Raw genomic sequence first — 17,500 nt, 5'->3', positions numbered from 1 at the left:
CTACTCTTCCTGGGGTTTATTATGGATCCCGTTAGTTCCTTCCAAGGCAGCAGCTACTCTTCCTGGGGTTTATAATGGGTCCCGTTAGTTCCTTCCAAGGCAGCAGCTACTCTTCCTGGGGTTTATAATGGATCCCGTTAGTTCCTTCCAAGGCAGCAGCTACTCTTCCTGGGGTTTATAATGGATCCCATTAGATCCTGCCAAGGCAGCAGCTACTCTTCCTGGGGTTTATAATGGATCCCATTAGATCCTGCCAAGGCAGCAGCTACTCTTCCTGGGGTTTATAATGGATCCCATTAGATCCTGCCAAGGCAGCAGCTACTCTTCCTGGGGTTTATTATGGATCCCATTAGATCCTGCCAAGGCAGCAGCTACTCTTCCTGGGGTTTATTATGGATCCCCGTTAGTTCCTGCCAAGGCAGCAGCTACTCTTCCTGGGGTTTATTATGGATCCCCATTAGTTCCTGCCAAGGCAGCAGCTACTATTCCTGGGGTTTATTATGGATCCCGTTAGTTCCTGCCAAGGCAGCAGCTACTCTTCCTGGGGTTTATTATGGATCCCCGTTAGTTCCTGCCAAGGCAGCAGCTACTCTTCCTGGGGTTTATAATGGATCCCGTTAGTTCCTGCCAAGGCAGCAGCTACTCTTCCTGGGGTTTATTATGGATCCCGTTAGTTCCTGCCAAGGCAGCAGCTACTCTTCCTGGGGTTTATTATGGATCCCCGTTAGTTCCTGCCAAGGCAGCAGCTACTCTTCCTGGGGTTTATTATGGATCCCCATTAGTTCCTGCCAAGGCAGCAACTACTCTTCCTGGGGTTTATAATGGATCCCGTTAGTTCCTGCCAAGGCAGCAGCTACTCTTCCTGGGGTTTATTATGGATCCCCGTTAGTTCCTGCCAAGGCAGCAGCTACTCTTCCTGGGGTTTATAATGGATCCCGTTAGTTCCTGCCAAGGCAGCAGCTACTCTTCCTGGGGTTTATTATGGATCCCCGTTAGTTCTGTCAAGGCAGCAGCTACTCTTCCTGGGGTTTATTATGGATCCCGTTAGTTCTGTCAAGGCAGCAGCTACTCTTCCTGGGGTTTATAATGGATCCCGTTAGTTCCTGCCAAGGCAGCAACTACTCTTCCTGGGGTTTATAATGGATCCCATTAGTTCCTTCCAAGGCAGCAACTACTCTTCCTGGGGTTTATAATGGATCCCATTAGTTCCTTCCAAGGCAGCAACTACTCTTCCTGGGGTTTATAATGGATCCCATTAGTTCCTTCCAAGGCAGCAACTACTCTTCCTGGGGTTTATAATGGATCCCATTAGTTCCTTCCAAGGCAGCAACTACTCTTCCTGAGGTTTATTATGGATCTTCATTAGTTCCTTCCAAGGCAGCAGCTACTCTTCCTGAGGTTTATTATGGATCTTCATTAGTTCCTTCAAAAGGCAGCAGCTACTCTTCCTGGGGTTTATTATGGATCCCATTAGTTCCTGCCAAGGCAGCAGCTACTCTTCCTGGGGTTTATTATGGATCCCGTTAGTTCCTTCCAAGGCAGCAGCTACTCTTCCTGGGGTTTATTATGGATCCCATTAGTTCCTGCCAAGGCAGCAGCTACTCTTCCTGGGGTTTATTATGGATCCCGTTAGTTCCTTCCAAGGCAGCAGCTACTCTTCCTGGGGTTTATAATGGATCCCGTTAGTTCCTTCCAAGGCAGCAGCTACTCTTCCTGGGGTTTATAATGGATCCCGTTAGTTCCTTCCAAGGCAGCAGTTACTCTTCCTGGGGTTTATAATGGATCCCGTTAGTTCCTTCCAAGGCAGCAGCTACTCTTCCTGGGGTTTATTATGGATCCCATTAGTTCCTGCCAAGGCAGCAGCTACTCTTCCTGGGGTTTATTATGGATCCCGTTAGTTCCTTCCAAGGCAGCAGCTACTCTTCCTGGGGTTTATAATGGATCCCGTTAGTTCCTTCCAAGGCAGCAGCTACTCTTCCTGGGGTTTATAATGGATCCCATTAGATCCTGCCAAGGCAGCAGCTACTCTTCCTGGGGTTTATAATGGATCCCATTAGATCCTGCCAAGGCAGCAGCTACTCTTCCTGGGGTTTATAATGGATCCCATTAGATCCTGCCAAGGCAGCAGCTACTCTTCCTGGGGTTTATTATGGATCCCATTAGATCCTGCCAAGGCAGCAGCTACTCTTCCTGGGGTTTATTATGGATCCCCGTTAGTTCCTGCCAAGGCAGCAGCTACTCTTCCTGGGGTTTATTATGGATCCCCATTAGTTCCTGCCAAGGCAGCAGCTACTATTCCTGGGGTTTATAATGGATCCCATTAGTTCCTTCCAAGGCAGCAGCTACTCTTCCTGGGGTTTATTATGGATCGCCATTAGTTCCTTCCAAGGCAGCAACTACTCTTCCTGGGGTTTATAATGGATCCCATTAGTTCCTTCCAAGGCAGCAACTACTCTTCCTGGGGTTTATAATGGATCCCATTAGTTCCTTCCAAGGCAGCAACTACTCTTCCTGGGGTTTATAATGGATCCCATTAGTTCCTTCCAAGGCAGCAACTACTCTTCCTGGGGTTTATAATGGATCCCATTAGTTCCTTCCAAGGCAGCAACTACTCTTCCTGGGGTTTATTATGGATCCCATTAGTTCCTTCCAAGGCAGCAACTACTCTTCCTGGGGTTTATAATGGATCCCATTAGTTCCTTCCAAGGCAGCAACTACTCTTCCTGGGGTTTATAATGGATCCCATTAGTTCCTTCCAAGGCAGCAACTACTCTTCCTGGGGTTTATAATGGATCCCATTAGTTGCTTCCAAGGCAGCAACTACTCTTCCTGGGGTTTATAATGGATCCCATTAGTTCCTTCCAAGGCAGCAACTACTCTTCCTGGGGTTTATAATGGATCCCATTAGTTCCTTCCAAGGCAGCAACTACTCTTCCTGGGGTTTATTATGGATCCCATTAGTTCCTTCCAAGGCAGCAACTACTCTTCCTGGGGTTTATAATGGATCCCATTAGTTCCTTCCAAGGCAGCAACTACTCTTCCTGGGGTTTATAATGGATCCCATTAGTTCCTTCCAAGGCAGCAACTACTCTTCCTGGGGTTTATAATGGATCCCATTAGTTCCTTCCAAGGCAGCAACTACTCTTCCTGGGGTTTATAATGGATCCCATTAGTTCCTTCCAAGGCAGCAACTACTCTTCCTGAGGTTTATTATGGATCTTCATTAGTTCCTTCCAAGGCAGCAGCTACTCTTCCTGAGGTTTATTATGGATCTTCATTAGTTCCTTCCAAGGCAGCAGCTACTCTTCCTGGGGTTTATTATGGATCCCCATTAGTTCCTGCCAAGGCAGCAGCTACTCTTCCTGGGGTTTATAATGGATCCCGTTAGTTCCTTCCAAGGCAGCAGCTACTCTTCCTGGGGTTTATAATGGATCCCGTTAGTTCCTTCCAAGGCAGCAGCTACTCTTCCTGGGGTTTATTATGGATCCCATTAGTTCCTGCCAAGGCAGCAGCTACTCTTCCTGGGGTTTATTATGGATCCCGTTAGTTCCTTCCAAGGCAGCAGCTACTCTTCCTGGGGTTTATTATGGATCCCATTAGTTCCTGCCAAGGCAGCAGCTACTCTTCCTGGAGTTTATTATGGATCCCGTTAGTTCCTTCCAAGGCAGCAGCTACTCTTCCTGGGGTTTATAATGGATCCCGTTAGTTCCTTCCAAGGCAGCAGCTACTCTTCCTGGTGTTTATAATGGATCCCGTTAGTTCCTTCCAAGGCAGCAGTTACTCTTCCTGGGGTTTATAATGGATCTCGTTAGTTCCTTCCAAGGCAGCAGCTACTCTTCCTGGGGTTTATTATGGATCCCATTAGTTCCTGCCAAGGCAGCAGCTACTCTTCCTGGGGTTTATTATGGATCCCGTTAGTTCCTTCCAAGGCAGCAGCTACTCTTCCTGGGGTTTATAATGGGTCCCGTTAGTTCCTTCCAAGGCAGCAGCTACTCTTCCTGGGGTTTATAATGGATCCCGTTAGTTCCTTCCAAGGCAGCAGCTACTCTTCCTGGGGTTTATAATGGATCCCATTAGATCCTGCCAAGGCAGCAGCTACTCTTCCTGGGGTTTATAATGGATCCCATTAGATCCTGCCAAGGCAGCAGCTACTCTTCCTGGGGTTTATAATGGATCCCATTAGATCCTGCCAAGGCAGCAGCTACTCTTCCTGGGGTTTATTATGGATCCCATTAGATCCTGCCAAGGCAGCAGCTACTCTTCCTGGGGTTTATTATGGATCCCCGTTAGTTCCTGCCAAGGCAGCAGCTACTCTTCCTGGGGTTTATTATGGATCCCCATTAGTTCCTGCCAAGGCAGCAGCTACTATTCCTGGGGTTTATTATGGATCCCGTTAGTTCCTGCCAAGGCAGCAGCTACTCTTCCTGGGGTTTATTATGGATCCCCGTTAGTTCCTGCCAAGGCAGCAGCTACTCTTCCTGGGGTTTATAATGGATCCCGTTAGTTCCTGCCAAGGCAGCAGCTACTCTTCCTGGGGTTTATTATGGATCCCGTTAGTTCCTGCCAAGGCAGCAGCTACTCTTCCTGGGGTTTATTATGGATCCCCGTTAGTTCCTGCCAAGGCAGCAGCTACTCTTCCTGGGGTTTATTATGGATCCCCATTAGTTCCTGCCAAGGCAGCAACTACTCTTCCTGGGGTTTATAATGGATCCCGTTAGTTCCTGCCAAGGCAGCAGCTACTCTTCCTGGGGTTTATTATGGATCCCCGTTAGTTCCTGCCAAGGCAGCAGCTACTCTTCCTGGGGTTTATAATGGATCCCGTTAGTTCCTGCCAAGGCAGCAGCTACTCTTCCTGGGGTTTATTATGGATCCCCGTTAGTTCTGTCAAGGCAGCAGCTACTCTTCCTGGGGTTTATTATGGATCCCGTTAGTTCTGTCAAGGCAGCAGCTACTCTTCCTGGGGTTTATAATGGATCCCGTTAGTTCCTGCCAAGGCAGCAGCTACTCTTCCTGGGGTTTATTATGGATCCCGTTAGTTCCTGCCAAGGCAGCAGCTACTCTTCCTGGGGTTTATTATGGATCCCCGTTAGTTCTGTCAAGGCAGCAGCTACTCTTCCTGGGGTTTATTATGGATCCCGTTAGTTCTGTCAAGGCAGCAGCTACTCTTCCTGGGGTTTATTAAGGATCCCCATTAGTTCTGCCAAGGCAGCAGCTACTCTTCCTGGGGTTTATTTAAGGATCCCCATTAGTTCCTGCCAAGGCAGCAGCTACTCTTCCTGGGGTTTATTATGGATCTTAATTAGTTCCTGTCAAGGCAGCAGCTACTCTTCCTGGGGTTTATTATGGATCCTCATTAGTTCCTGTCAAGGCAGCAGCTACTCTTCCTGGGGTTTATTATGGCTCAACATTAGTTCCTGTCAAGTCAACAGCTACTCTTCCTGGGGTTTATTATGGATCCTCATTAGTTCCTTTCAAGGCAGCAGCTACTCTGCCTGGGGTGTAATTACAATTAGACTGGCCCAAGGTAATTACAATTAAACTGGCCCAAGGTAATTACAATTAGAGTGACCTGAGGTAATTACAATTAGACTGGCCCAAGGTAATTACAATTAGAGTGACCTGAGGTAATAACAATTAGACTGGCCCAAGGTAATTACAATTAGAGTGACCTGAGGTAATTACAATTAGACTGGCCCAAGGTAATTACAATTAGAGTGACCTGAGGTAATTACAATTAGACTGGCCCAATGTTATTACAATTAGAGTGACCTGAGATAATTACAATTAGACTGGCCCAAGGTAATTACAATTAGACTGACCCAAGGTAATTACAATTAGAGTGACCTGAGGTAATTACAATTAGACTGGCCCACGGTAATTACAATTAGACTGGCCCAAGGTAATTACAATTAGAGTGACCTGAGGTAATTACAATTAGACTGGCCCAAGATAATTACAATTAGACTGGCCCAAGGTAATTGCAATTAGACTGGCCCAAGGTAATTACAATTAGAGTGACCTGAGGTAATTACAATTAGACTGGCCCAAGGTAATTACAATTAGAGTGACCTGAGGTAATTACAATTAGACTGGCCCAAGGTAATTACAATTAGACTGGCCCAAGGTAATTACAATTAGACTGGCCCAAGGTAATTACAATTAGAGTGGCCCAAGGTAATTACAATTAGACTGGCCCAAGGTAATTACAATTAGAGTGACCTGAGGTAATTACAATAGACTGGCCCAAGGTAATTACAATTAGACTGGCCCGAGGTAATTACAATTAGAGTGACCTGAGGTAATTACAATTAGACTGGCCCAAGGTAATTACAATTCGAGTGACCTGAGGTAATTACAATTAGACTGGCCCAAGGTAATTACAATTAGAGTGACCTGAGGTAATAACAATTAGACTGGCCCAAGGTAATTACAATTAGAATGACCTGAGGTAATTACAAATAGACTGGCCCGAGGTAATTACAATTAGACTGGCCCGAGGTAATTACAATTAGACTGGCCTGAGGTTATTACAAATAGACTGGCCTGAGGTAATTACAATTCGACTGGCCCGCGGTAATTACAATTAGACTGGCCTGGGGTAATTACAATAAGACTGGGCCGAGTTAATTACAATCAGACTGGGCTGAGGTAATTACAATTAGACTGGCCTGAGCTAATTACATTTAGACTGGCCTGAGGTAATTACAATTAGACTGGCCCAAGGTAATTACAATTAGACTGGCCCGAGGTAATTACAATTAGACTGTCCTGAGGTAACCTAGCGAAATACACAGTGCAAATGTGTTGAAGTTTTATTTGAAAAATGCTGATTCAGTTAATGGGTTTTGTTTGGAACTTCATTCTCCCTTATTGAGCTATTGTAGTCTACATTATCAGTAACACATTTGGTGGTGTATCGTGATCGGATCATTTAAGTTTCCATTTGTTACACATTAATCTCAGCACCCAGAGCTAGTGTTTTAGCTGTCACAGCAGACTATTGTTTGATAGACTAGCTACGCAGTGAATCATTTCAGTTTTTGTCAACCGTTCTGTCAACAGTTGCAAATCGGTTTGTGCATCCAGACCATGCTAAATTGCCTCTCCTCTCTCCCTCAGGTTCGAGATGACAACAAGAGGCAGCACCCTTGCCTGGTGGATTTCACCAAGCTGCCTGAAACAGAGAGCAACTATAACCTGCAGATGTCTAGTGAAACTCTCAAGTGAGTAGCTCGGCTAAGATCGTAAACACCTATACGTACTGTATCACATGACTCATTCCATCCAATTACACTGAAAAGAGTAGCCACCGATGACAACCAAACTGACATCTCAGTGTCTCCAGTAAAATGATCTACCTCTTCCACACGCGGTGATTGATAGCCATGTTTGACTAAGAGGATGTTTCATACTCGGCTAAGTAATTGACAGATGGGCTATTTAATTGAGGCTGTTCGTCCCAGGAAGTGTCTTTAGAAGGAGTGCCTGTGTGTTGACTCTGTGCATGGAGGGGGGGGGGGGAGGATGTCTCACTGTTTAGGTGGATACTGGGGCTCTGAGCTGAGAGCTCCTCCAGGGCTCTTTAAATCAATACTCCCCTGGTTTTACTCACTCGGGAGATCTAACTCATTAAATGCAACTAGCTGCTTCAATGTTTTCCTCATCCACACACAGTTCATGTGAATCAGTATGCAGTTCATGTGAATCAGTATGCAGTTCATGTGAATCAGTATGCAGTTCATGTGAATCAGTATGCAGTTCATGTGAATCAGTATGCAGTTCATGTGAATCAGTATTTGGGGAATTCTTTACTAACTGAAAGGTGCAGCTGTTGCACTGACATATAATCAATAGTAACATATGTGGAGACAGACAGAGAGTTTAAAGTTTGTTTGGGGGGGGGGGAGCTGTTAATTTTCACCTTAAAAATATACCTTTATAATGAAGTGTTCTGTGCGTCATCGCATTTTTCAGACTTACATAAGATGGCTTGTTATTCATTATGTGATGAGTAGATTGGATCATCATAATTTAGATGTAAAAAAAGATGAAAAAGGCAATCACAAATTCACCAAAACAAAAGGACAGTACTGAGCGTGTAGTGGTACTGGTAAAATGGCCTGTCGGCTGTAGACGAGATCAGATACATTTCTGTCTGTCTTCGGACAACAGGAAAAAAATATGGCAATGCTATTCCACTTTATAAGACTGGAGACATTAGCAGAATCTTATTTAATAGCCAACAGACAACATGTACATGGGAGCCTAATCTGCTGATACTGACAAACCAAAATGACTTGTATATTCAGTGCATTCGGAAAGTATTCAGACCCCTTGACTTGTTACGTTACAGCCTTATTCTAAAATAGATTAAATACACTTTCCTCAAATCCCATAATGACAAAGTGAAAACAGCTAATGATCACGCTTTCTGTTATACAGTAGTGGCCTATTTTGAATGATTGTATAGTATTAGGAAAATTAGACTATATCATTTTGGCATTTTAATTCAATTTACTTTAGGGTAAGCTTCTGAATAGCAAAGTTAGTGATGCTTTTTTGTTGTTGCAAATAGTTGTTTTTATTGCGTCACATCAAAGACATTACAATCAATAAAACAAATAATTTTTTCAAGTTACTGGTGCTGATCTCATGAAACAATGACATAGTATAGAAGTGGGATAGAATAGTGGCAGGTGTGGCCAGAGTATCTGTCTGCTAGGGTCCCCAAAAAATGGCTACTTTTAGAAAAACATGATGGAAAAATATAAACTAAGTTTCAAGTTGTATTAGTCGTATGTACAGGATACGCCTGTTATACACTGTCCAATGAAACGCTTACTTACAGGTAACAAAGCTATAATAGTGAGGTTTTAACTCGTGTATTTCTGCCTCTTTCTCTCTGTGTGTCAGGACCCTGTTGGCACTGGGATGTCATGTGACACAGACTAACATTAACGCCGAGGAAGATCTGAAGAAAGTCAAACTGCCCAAGGAGTAAGTCATGTTGTTTCTACTAGTGGACCTATCTGTTGTAGCAGTAGGAGGTTGATTCTAAAACCCTGCATGGGGAGAAATGTACTCAGAGACTGTGACTTATTATTATTGAGATGACCAGTCAATAGAGTATTGTGAGAGAAATAATGATGAATTCATTAGGAAATCAGAGGGAGTCTGTCTTGTGGTTTGAGACACTTCAACTACAGTTCTACATCTCTACAGCTCTACTGTTCTACAGCTATACAGTTCTACAGTTCTACAGCTCTACATCTCTACAGTTCTACATCTCTACAGTTCTACATCTATACAGCTCTACAGTTCTACAGTTCTACAGTTCTACAGCTCTACATCTCTACAGTTCTACATCTCTACAGTTCTACATCTCTACAGCTCTACTGTTCTACAGCTATACAGTTCTACAGTTCTACAGCTCTACATCTCTACAGTTCTACATCTCTACAGGTCTACATCTCTACAGTTCTACATCTCTACAACTCTACTGTTCTACATCTCTACAGCTCTACTGTTCTACAGCTCTACAGCTCTACAGCTCTATAGCTCTACTGTTCTACATCTCTGCAGTTCTACATCTCTACAGTTCTACATCTCTACATCTCTACATCTCTACAGTTCTACATCTCTACAGTTCTACATCTCTACAGTTCTACATCTCTACAGCTCTACAGCTCTACAGTTCTACAGCTCTACAGTTCTACAGCTCTACAGCTCTACAGCTCTACAGTTCTACAGTTCTACAGCTCTACAGTTCTACAGCTCTACAGTTCTACAGCTCTACAGTTCTTTAGCTCTACAGCTCTACAGTTCTACAGTTCTACAGTTCTACAGCTCTAGAGTTCTACATCTCTACAGCTCTACAGCTCTACAGCTCTACAGCTCTACATCTCTACAGCTCTACATCTCAACAGCTCTCTAGTTCTACAGCTCCACAGCTCTACAGCTCTACAGTTCTACAGTTCTACATATCTACAGCTCTACAGCTCTACAGTTCTACAGTTCTACATCTCTACAGCTCTACAGCTCTACAGTTCTATAGTTCTACATCTCTACAGCTCTACAGTTCTACATCTCTACAGCTCTACAGTTCTACAGCTCCACAGCTCTACTGTTTACAGCTCTACATCTCTACAGCTCTACAGCTCTCTAGTTCTACAGCTCTACAGCTCTACAGTTTTACAGTTTTACATCTCTACAGCTCTACAGCTCTCTAGTTCTACAGCTCTACAGTTCTACATCTCTACATCTCTACAGTTCTACAGTTCTACAGTTCTACAGTTCTACAGCTCTACAGTTCTACAGTTCTACAGTTCTGCAGCTCTACTGTTCTACAGCTCTACAGTTCTACAGTTCTACAGCTCTACAGCTCTACAGTTCTACAGTTCTACAGCTCTAGAGTTCTACAGCTCTAGAGTTCTACATCTCTACAGCTCTACAGTTCTACATCTCTACAGCTCTACAGCTCTACATCTCTACAGCTCTACATCTCAACAGCTCTCTAGTTCTACAGCTCTACAGCTCTACAGTTCTACAGTTCTACATCTCTACAGCTCTACGGCTCTACAGTTCTACATCTCTACAGCTCTACAGCTCTACAGTTCTACATCTCTACAGCTCTACAGTTCTACAGTTTTACATCTCTGCAGCTCTACAGTTCTACAGTTTTACATCTCTACAGCTCTACACCTCTACAGCTCTACAGCTCTCTAGTTCTACAGCTCTACAGTTCTACAGTTCTACATCTCTACAGCTCTACAGCTCTACAGTTCTACAGTTCTACATCTCTACAGCTCTACAGTTCTACATCTATACAGCTCTACAGTTCTACAGCTCCACAGCTCTACTGTTTACAGCTCTACATCTCTACAGCTCTACAGCTCTCTAGTTCTACAGCTCTACAGCTCTACAGTTTTACAGTTTTACATCTCTACAGCTCTACAGCTCTCTAGTTCTACAGCTCTACAGTTCTACATCTCTACATCTCTACAGCTCTACAGTTATACAGTTTTACATCTCTACAGCTCTACAGTTCTACAGTTTTACATCTCTACAGCTCTACACCTCTACAGCTCTACAGCTCTCTAGTTCTACAGCTCTACAGTTCTACAGTTCTACATCTCTACAGCTCTACAGCTCTACAGTTCTACAGCTCTACATCTCTACAGCTCTACAGCTCTCTAGTTCTACAGCTCTACAGCTCTACAGTTTTACAGTTTTACATCTCTACAGCTCTACAGCTCTCTAGTTCTACAGCTCTACAGTTCTACATCTCTACATCTCTACAGCTCTACAGTTATACAGTTTTACATCTCTACAGCTCTACAGTTCTACAGTTTTACATCTCTACAGTTCTACATCTCTACAGCTCTACTGTTCTACAGCTCCACAGCTCTACTGTTTACAGCTCTACATCTCTACAGCTCTACAGCTCTCTAGTTCTACAGCTCTACAGCTCTACAGTTTTACAGTTTTACATCTCTACAGCTCTACAGCTCTCTAGTTCTACAGCTCTACAGTTCTACATCTCTACATCTCTACAGTTCTACAGTTCTACAGTTCTACAGTTCTACAGCTCTACAGTTCTACAGTTCTACAGTTCTACAGCTCTACTGTTCTACAGCTCTACAGTTCTACAGTTCTACAGCTCTACAGCTCTACAGTTCTACAGTTCTACAGTTCTACAGTTCTACAGCTCTAGAGTTCTACATCTCTACAGCTCTACAGTTCTACATCTCTACAGCTCTACAGCTCTACATCTCTACAGCTCTACATCTCAACAGCTCTCTAGTTCTACAGCTCTACAGCTCTACAGTTCTACATCTCTACAGCTCTACGGCTCTACAGTTCTACATCTCTACAGCTCTACAGCTCTACAGTTCTACATCTCTACAGCTCTACAGTTCTACAGTTTTACATCTCTACAGCTCTACAGTTCTACAGTTTTACATCTCTACAGCTCTACACCTCTACAGCTCTACAGCTCTCTAGTTCTACAGCTCTACAGCTCTACAGTTTTACAGCTCTACATCTCTACAGCTCTACAGCTTTCTAGTTCTACAGTTCTACAGCTCTACAGTTCTACATCTCTACAGCTCTACAGTTCTACAGTTCTATAGCTCTACAGCTCTATAGGTCTCTAGTTCTACTGTTCTACATCTCTACAGCTCTACAACTTGATATTTTCATCTGTGTGATGTCTAACAGGTATATGTTTTGATATTTTCAGCTATGTGATGTGTAACGGTTACAAGCCAACGCCACTGCAGCTGTCTGAGGTGAAACTGACGGCTGGTCAGGAGGTCCTGGTAGATAAACTGGCGGAGAACGCTCACAACGTGTGGGCCAAGGACAGGGTCAAACAAGGATGGACGTACGGCATCCAGCAGGTGAAGTGCCCCCTTTATCTGTCAAATCTTCAGTGAACAATCAATGCAATTAAGGCCAAAATACCAGGGCTGTTGTTCAAGTTTATTGGTCACGTGTGCTGATACAACAGGTGTAGACCTTACAGTGAAATGCTTACTTACAGGCTCTAATCGAATAGTGTGAAAAAAAAAGGTGTGTGTGTGTGTGTGTGTGTGTGTGTGTGTGTGTGTGTGTGTGTGTGTGTGTAAGTAAAGAAATAAAACAACAGTAAAAAGACATTTGAAAATAAGAGTAGCAAGGATACATACAGACACCGGTTAGTCAGGCTGATTGAAGTACTATGTACATGTAGATATGGTTAAAGTGACTATCCATATATGATGAACAGAGAGTAGCAGAAGCGTAAAAGAGGGGTTGGGGGGGGGGGCACAGAATGCAAATAGTCCGGGTAACCATTGGTTACCTGTTCAGGAGTCTTATGTCTTGGGGGTAAAAACTGTTGAGAAGCCTTTTTGTCCTAGACTTGGCACTCCGGTACCACTTAACATGCGGTAGTAGAGAGAACAGTCTATGACTGGGCTGGCTGGGGTCTTTGACATTTTTTAAGGCCTTCCTCTGACACCGCCTGGTGTAGAGGTCCTGGATGGCAGGCAGCTTTGCCCCAGTGATGCACTGTAGTGCCTTGCGGTCGGAGGCCGAGCTATTGCCATACCAGGCAGTGATGCAACCGGTCAGGATTCTCTCGATGTTGCAGCTGTAGAACCTTTTGAGGATCTGAGGACCCATGCCAAATCTTTTTAGATTCCTGAGGGGGAATAGGTTTTGTCGTGCCCTCTTCAGGACTGTCTTGGTGTGTTTGGACCATTCTAGTTTGTTGTTGATGTGGACACCTAGGAACTTGAAGCTCTCAACCTGCTCCACTACAGCCCCGTCGATGAGAATGGGGACGTGCTCGGTCCTCCTTTTCCTGTAGTCCACAATCATCTCCTTAGTCTTGGTTACGTTGAGGGATAGGTTGTTATTCTGGCACCACCCGGCCAGGTCTCTGACCTCCTCCCTATAGGCTGTCTCGTCGTTGTCGGTGATCAGTCCTACCACTGTTGTGTCATCTGCAAACTTAATGATGGTGTTATGCATGACATAACGCAGAGTGCCTGGATACAGCCCTTAGCCATAGTACATTGGCCATATACCACAAACCCCTGAGGTGCCTTATATTTATTATAAACTAGTTACCAACGTAATTAGAGCAGTAAAAATAAATGTTTTGTCATATCTGTGGTATATGGTCTGATACACCACGTCAGCCAATCAGCATTCAGGGCTCCAACCACCCAGTTTATAAATAACATTATAAACCAATGTCTTTGTCCAATTCTTTAATCTACCAGACATTTTGGAGTGTGATAGGCATTAGATTAACGGATGAGCTTTGACTGCATAAATCTCATGCATTTATAAGTCATCGAACACACCATTCTTGACAGTACACAACATTATTTAACAAGACAAAACCAGTCTAGTGAAGCAGAGGGGTCTGATATGCATGTTGTTATTTATCTCTGTAGGATGTGAAGAGCAGGCGTAACCCTCGCCTGGTGCCTTACGCTCTGCTAGACGAGAGAACCAAGAAGTCTAACAGAGACAGTCTGAGGGAGGCCATCAGGACCCTGGTGGGATACGGCTATGACATCGACCCCCCAGACCAAGAGTGTGAGAACATTAGCAATTTAATGGTCAAATAACTGTGGTACTGAACTGTACAGTGCTGTAGTAGCGATCTAATTGTCATTTTACACTGATGTTACATTGTCAGGGCTATCATTAAAGACACTTTTCCAGTATCCTTCAACTAATTTATTAGTAAGCAAACAGGTACATGTCTCCCTTACCTCCCTTACCTCCCTTCCCTCCCTCACCTCCCTTACCTCACTTACCTCCCTTACCTCCCTTACCTCCCTTACCTCACCCATAATATCAGATAATATCTTACCACTGCCCACCTGAATAGTTAGTGTTTGAGGATAGATTTAATGGACTGCCATAGATATGGTCCTTGGAGACGGATTCAGTCAATCTTTCAGAGTACTAAGATATCTCTCTCGCTAGACCCAAAGATGCCCTACAGTTGTCATCGTTTTGGCATGGGATGAATATCTCCTCTGTGTCCCCAGCCTGTCATATCGTGGAGAGGCAGAGCATTGAGACGATCCGGTTCTTCCGCGTAGAGCAGACGTATGCAGTGAAGACAGGGAAGTGGTACTTTGAGTTTGAGGCCCTGACCGGAGGGGACATGAGGGTTGGCTGGGCTAGACCAGGCTGTAGGTCAGACTTTGACCTGGGAATGGACGACCAGGCCTACGTCTTCGATGGATACAAGGTAAACAGACAACTATTTTTATCTTTAAATCGTGTTTTGATACAGTTTGAAGTGTATTATCATGTACGTATCGGTCTAGCCTAACTACCCATCTACCTTACTCATTCTGCACTCAGCAATGTTATATTGTTGCCAAACAAGCCAACAACAAGTTGGCTAAATCAGAAAGAAATGGCATGCCATGCACCTAGGCAAATGATTGTAGACTTGGTCGTACGCTTGATCAACTTTACGTTTCCCGGGTGGTTATTAGATTAGTAATACATGTTGTTTGTTCCCCCAGGGTCGTCGGATGCACATGGGTGCACGTTTCTTCGGCCAGTCATGGAACAAAGGAGACGTGGTGGGTTGCATGATCAACATGGAGGACAAGTCTATGGTCTTCACCCTCAACGGAGAACTAATCATCACTAACAAGGGATCCGAGCTCTGCTTCGTCGACTTCGAGACAGAGGATGGTGAGTTTATCTTTATCCCTTCTCAGTCTCTTGTTGGAAGACTGTAGTCTGTAGTGGGTCCCGTGTGGCTCAGTTGTTAGAGATTGGCAATTTCTCGCATGAAATAGCCTCCATTTCTGAGAACAATTATAGACTGACGAGTTTCAGAAGAAAGTTCTTTGTTTCTGGCCATTTTGAGCCTGTAATCAAACCCACAAATGCTGATGCTCCAGATACTCAACTAGTCTAAAGAAGACCAGTTGTATTGCTTTTTTAATCAGAACAACAGTTTTCAGCTGTGCTAACATAATTTGTGAAGGGTTTTCTAATGATGAATTAGTCTTTTAAAATCATAAACTTGGATTAGCTAACACAACGTGCCATTGGAAAACAGGAGTGATGGTTGCTGATAATGGGCCTCTGTACACCTATGTAGATATTCCATTAAAAATCAGCCGTTTCTAGCTACAATAGTAATTTACAAAATTAACAATGTCTACACTGTATTTCTGATCAATTTTATGTTATTTTAATGGACAAAAAAATGTGTTTTTCATTCAAAAACAAGGACATTTGTAAATGACCCCAAACGTTTTAACGGTAGTGAATGTACTCACTACTGTAAGTCCCCCTAGATAAGAGTGTCTGCTACAGTGTTAACGTCTCCTTTTCTCTCTAGGAAGATCGGAGGAGGTTCATCCTTCCTTAACTTTATGTACTGGTTTATACATACGGTACATTTGCTTTGCATCATGTAATGCATTGCTATTTATTCAGATGTATTTAATTATTCAAGATGTGCTTCACCAGAAATGTACTCTTCAGGTTTGGATCTCTTAGAGATCGGAGACACAGAGCTGTAAAACACATACAGCAAATGTCAGGACAGATTTCCTCCTCTTCCTCTGAAGAGGAGGTGTAGCAAGTATCGGACCAATATGCAGCGTGGTAGGTGTCCATGGTTTTTAATAAGAAAACTCAACATGAACTGGCAACGAAACAGTCCCGTGTGGCACAAACACTGACACAGGAAACAATCACCCACAAAATACCCAAAGAACATGGCTGCCTAAATATGGTTCGGCAACCATAGACTTACATAAACACCTAGACCAGAAAACACCCCATAAACATACAAAACCCCTAGACCAGACGAAACACATAAATCCCCCATGTCACACCCTGACCTAACCAAAATAATACAGAAAACAAAGGTAACTAAAGGCCAGGGCGTGACAGCTAAACTTAAAGCAGCAAAGCATTGGGGAAATCAGTCGTTGAATTAGCCTGCAAATGAACCTGCTGTTGTTGGAAGACAAGCACAATCACTCAGTGTAAATCATATCGATTGTTGTGTTCCAAATGACGCTGTTTCTCCAGTGTTCTAAGGGGAGTGCAGTGTATCCGAGTGCTTTGCAAATAATGAGTAGTTTTTGCACCCACTGGTGGATTGGAGTTAATTGCTTTTGGGTTGTGGTTTAAGACTAGTTCCTTTCCAGACTCATACGTTAAACTCTAACCTCTGACCTCTACCCTCTCCAGGCTTCATCCCAGTGTGTTGTCTGGCCCAGTCTGAGATTGGCCGTATGAACCTGGGGAAGGACGCCAGCACCTTTAAGTACTACACCATGTGTGGCCTGCAGGAGGGCTTCGAACCCTTCGCCGTCAACATGAACAGAGAGGTCACCATGTGGTTCAGCAAACGCCTGCCTACCTTCGTCAACATCCCCAAGGACCACAGCCACATCGAGGTACCGTTTTAGTATTAAGGGGCCTGGTTACCAGGGGCCTGGTTACCAGGGGCCTGGTTACCAGGGGCCTGATGTTGAGCAATATCCACTAAAGCCTGACATCTGAAAGGAAATTGTTCCATTCCTGGTTCTGAGTGGTAATCATTCTCCTCTCCATCTGATTGTACTGGCTCCAGGTGACACGGATAGATGGGACAGTGGACAACCCTCCGTGCCTGAAGGTGACACACAAGACGTTTGGGACCCAGCAGAGCAACAGTGACATGATGTACTGCAGACTGAGCATGCCTGTAGAGCTCCACGCTCCTCATGTCAATCCTGACGAGTCTCAGAAACTCAGGTCAGAAACAATGTAGAAACACTGAGGTAGAAACACACATATTGCTTTCAACCAAGGCTTTAGATATTCCATTTTTACTATTGGAAGACAATGAACATCAATCAATCAATATAATAATATTTTATTCATTCACTTAATGTGAAGCGGAACATGATAAATTAACGCTGATCTTACCTGGTGATTTTGCAGTCAGCCCCCAAAAGAAGATGAT

General features: G+C 44.0%; 1 protein-coding gene across 7 annotated transcripts in view; it reads left to right on the top strand.

Annotated features, from left to right (window-relative positions):
- The window catches only part of LOC110529177 (ryanodine receptor 3), a 250,062-nt gene that overhangs the window by 117,149 nt on the left and 115,413 nt on the right, over positions 1-17,500 (top strand). For all 7 annotated transcript variants that reach the window (XM_090242497.1, XM_090242492.1, XM_090242494.1 and 4 more), the window contains 9 exons: positions 7,120-7,223; positions 8,914-8,997; positions 12,242-12,401; positions 13,950-14,094; positions 14,556-14,761; positions 15,045-15,219; positions 16,741-16,949; positions 17,126-17,289; positions 17,479-17,500. The exon at positions 17,479-17,500 is cut by the window's right edge and continues 179 nt beyond it. In XM_090242497.1, the coding sequence (XP_090098623.1) occupies positions 7,120-7,223; positions 8,914-8,997; positions 12,242-12,401; positions 13,950-14,094; positions 14,556-14,761; positions 15,045-15,219; positions 16,741-16,949; positions 17,126-17,289; positions 17,479-17,500 (1,269 nt within the window). The remainder of the gene's footprint in view (positions 1-7,119; positions 7,224-8,913; positions 8,998-12,241; positions 12,402-13,949; positions 14,095-14,555; positions 14,762-15,044; positions 15,220-16,740; positions 16,950-17,125; positions 17,290-17,478) is intronic.

This window comes from Oncorhynchus mykiss, chromosome 8, assembly GCF_057628025.1.
Source record: "Oncorhynchus mykiss isolate SJ-2025 chromosome 8, ASM5762802v1, whole genome shotgun sequence".
Taxonomy (NCBI): Eukaryota; Metazoa; Chordata; class Actinopteri; order Salmoniformes; family Salmonidae; genus Oncorhynchus; species Oncorhynchus mykiss.
This window is presented reverse-complemented; position numbering and strand designations above follow the sequence as displayed.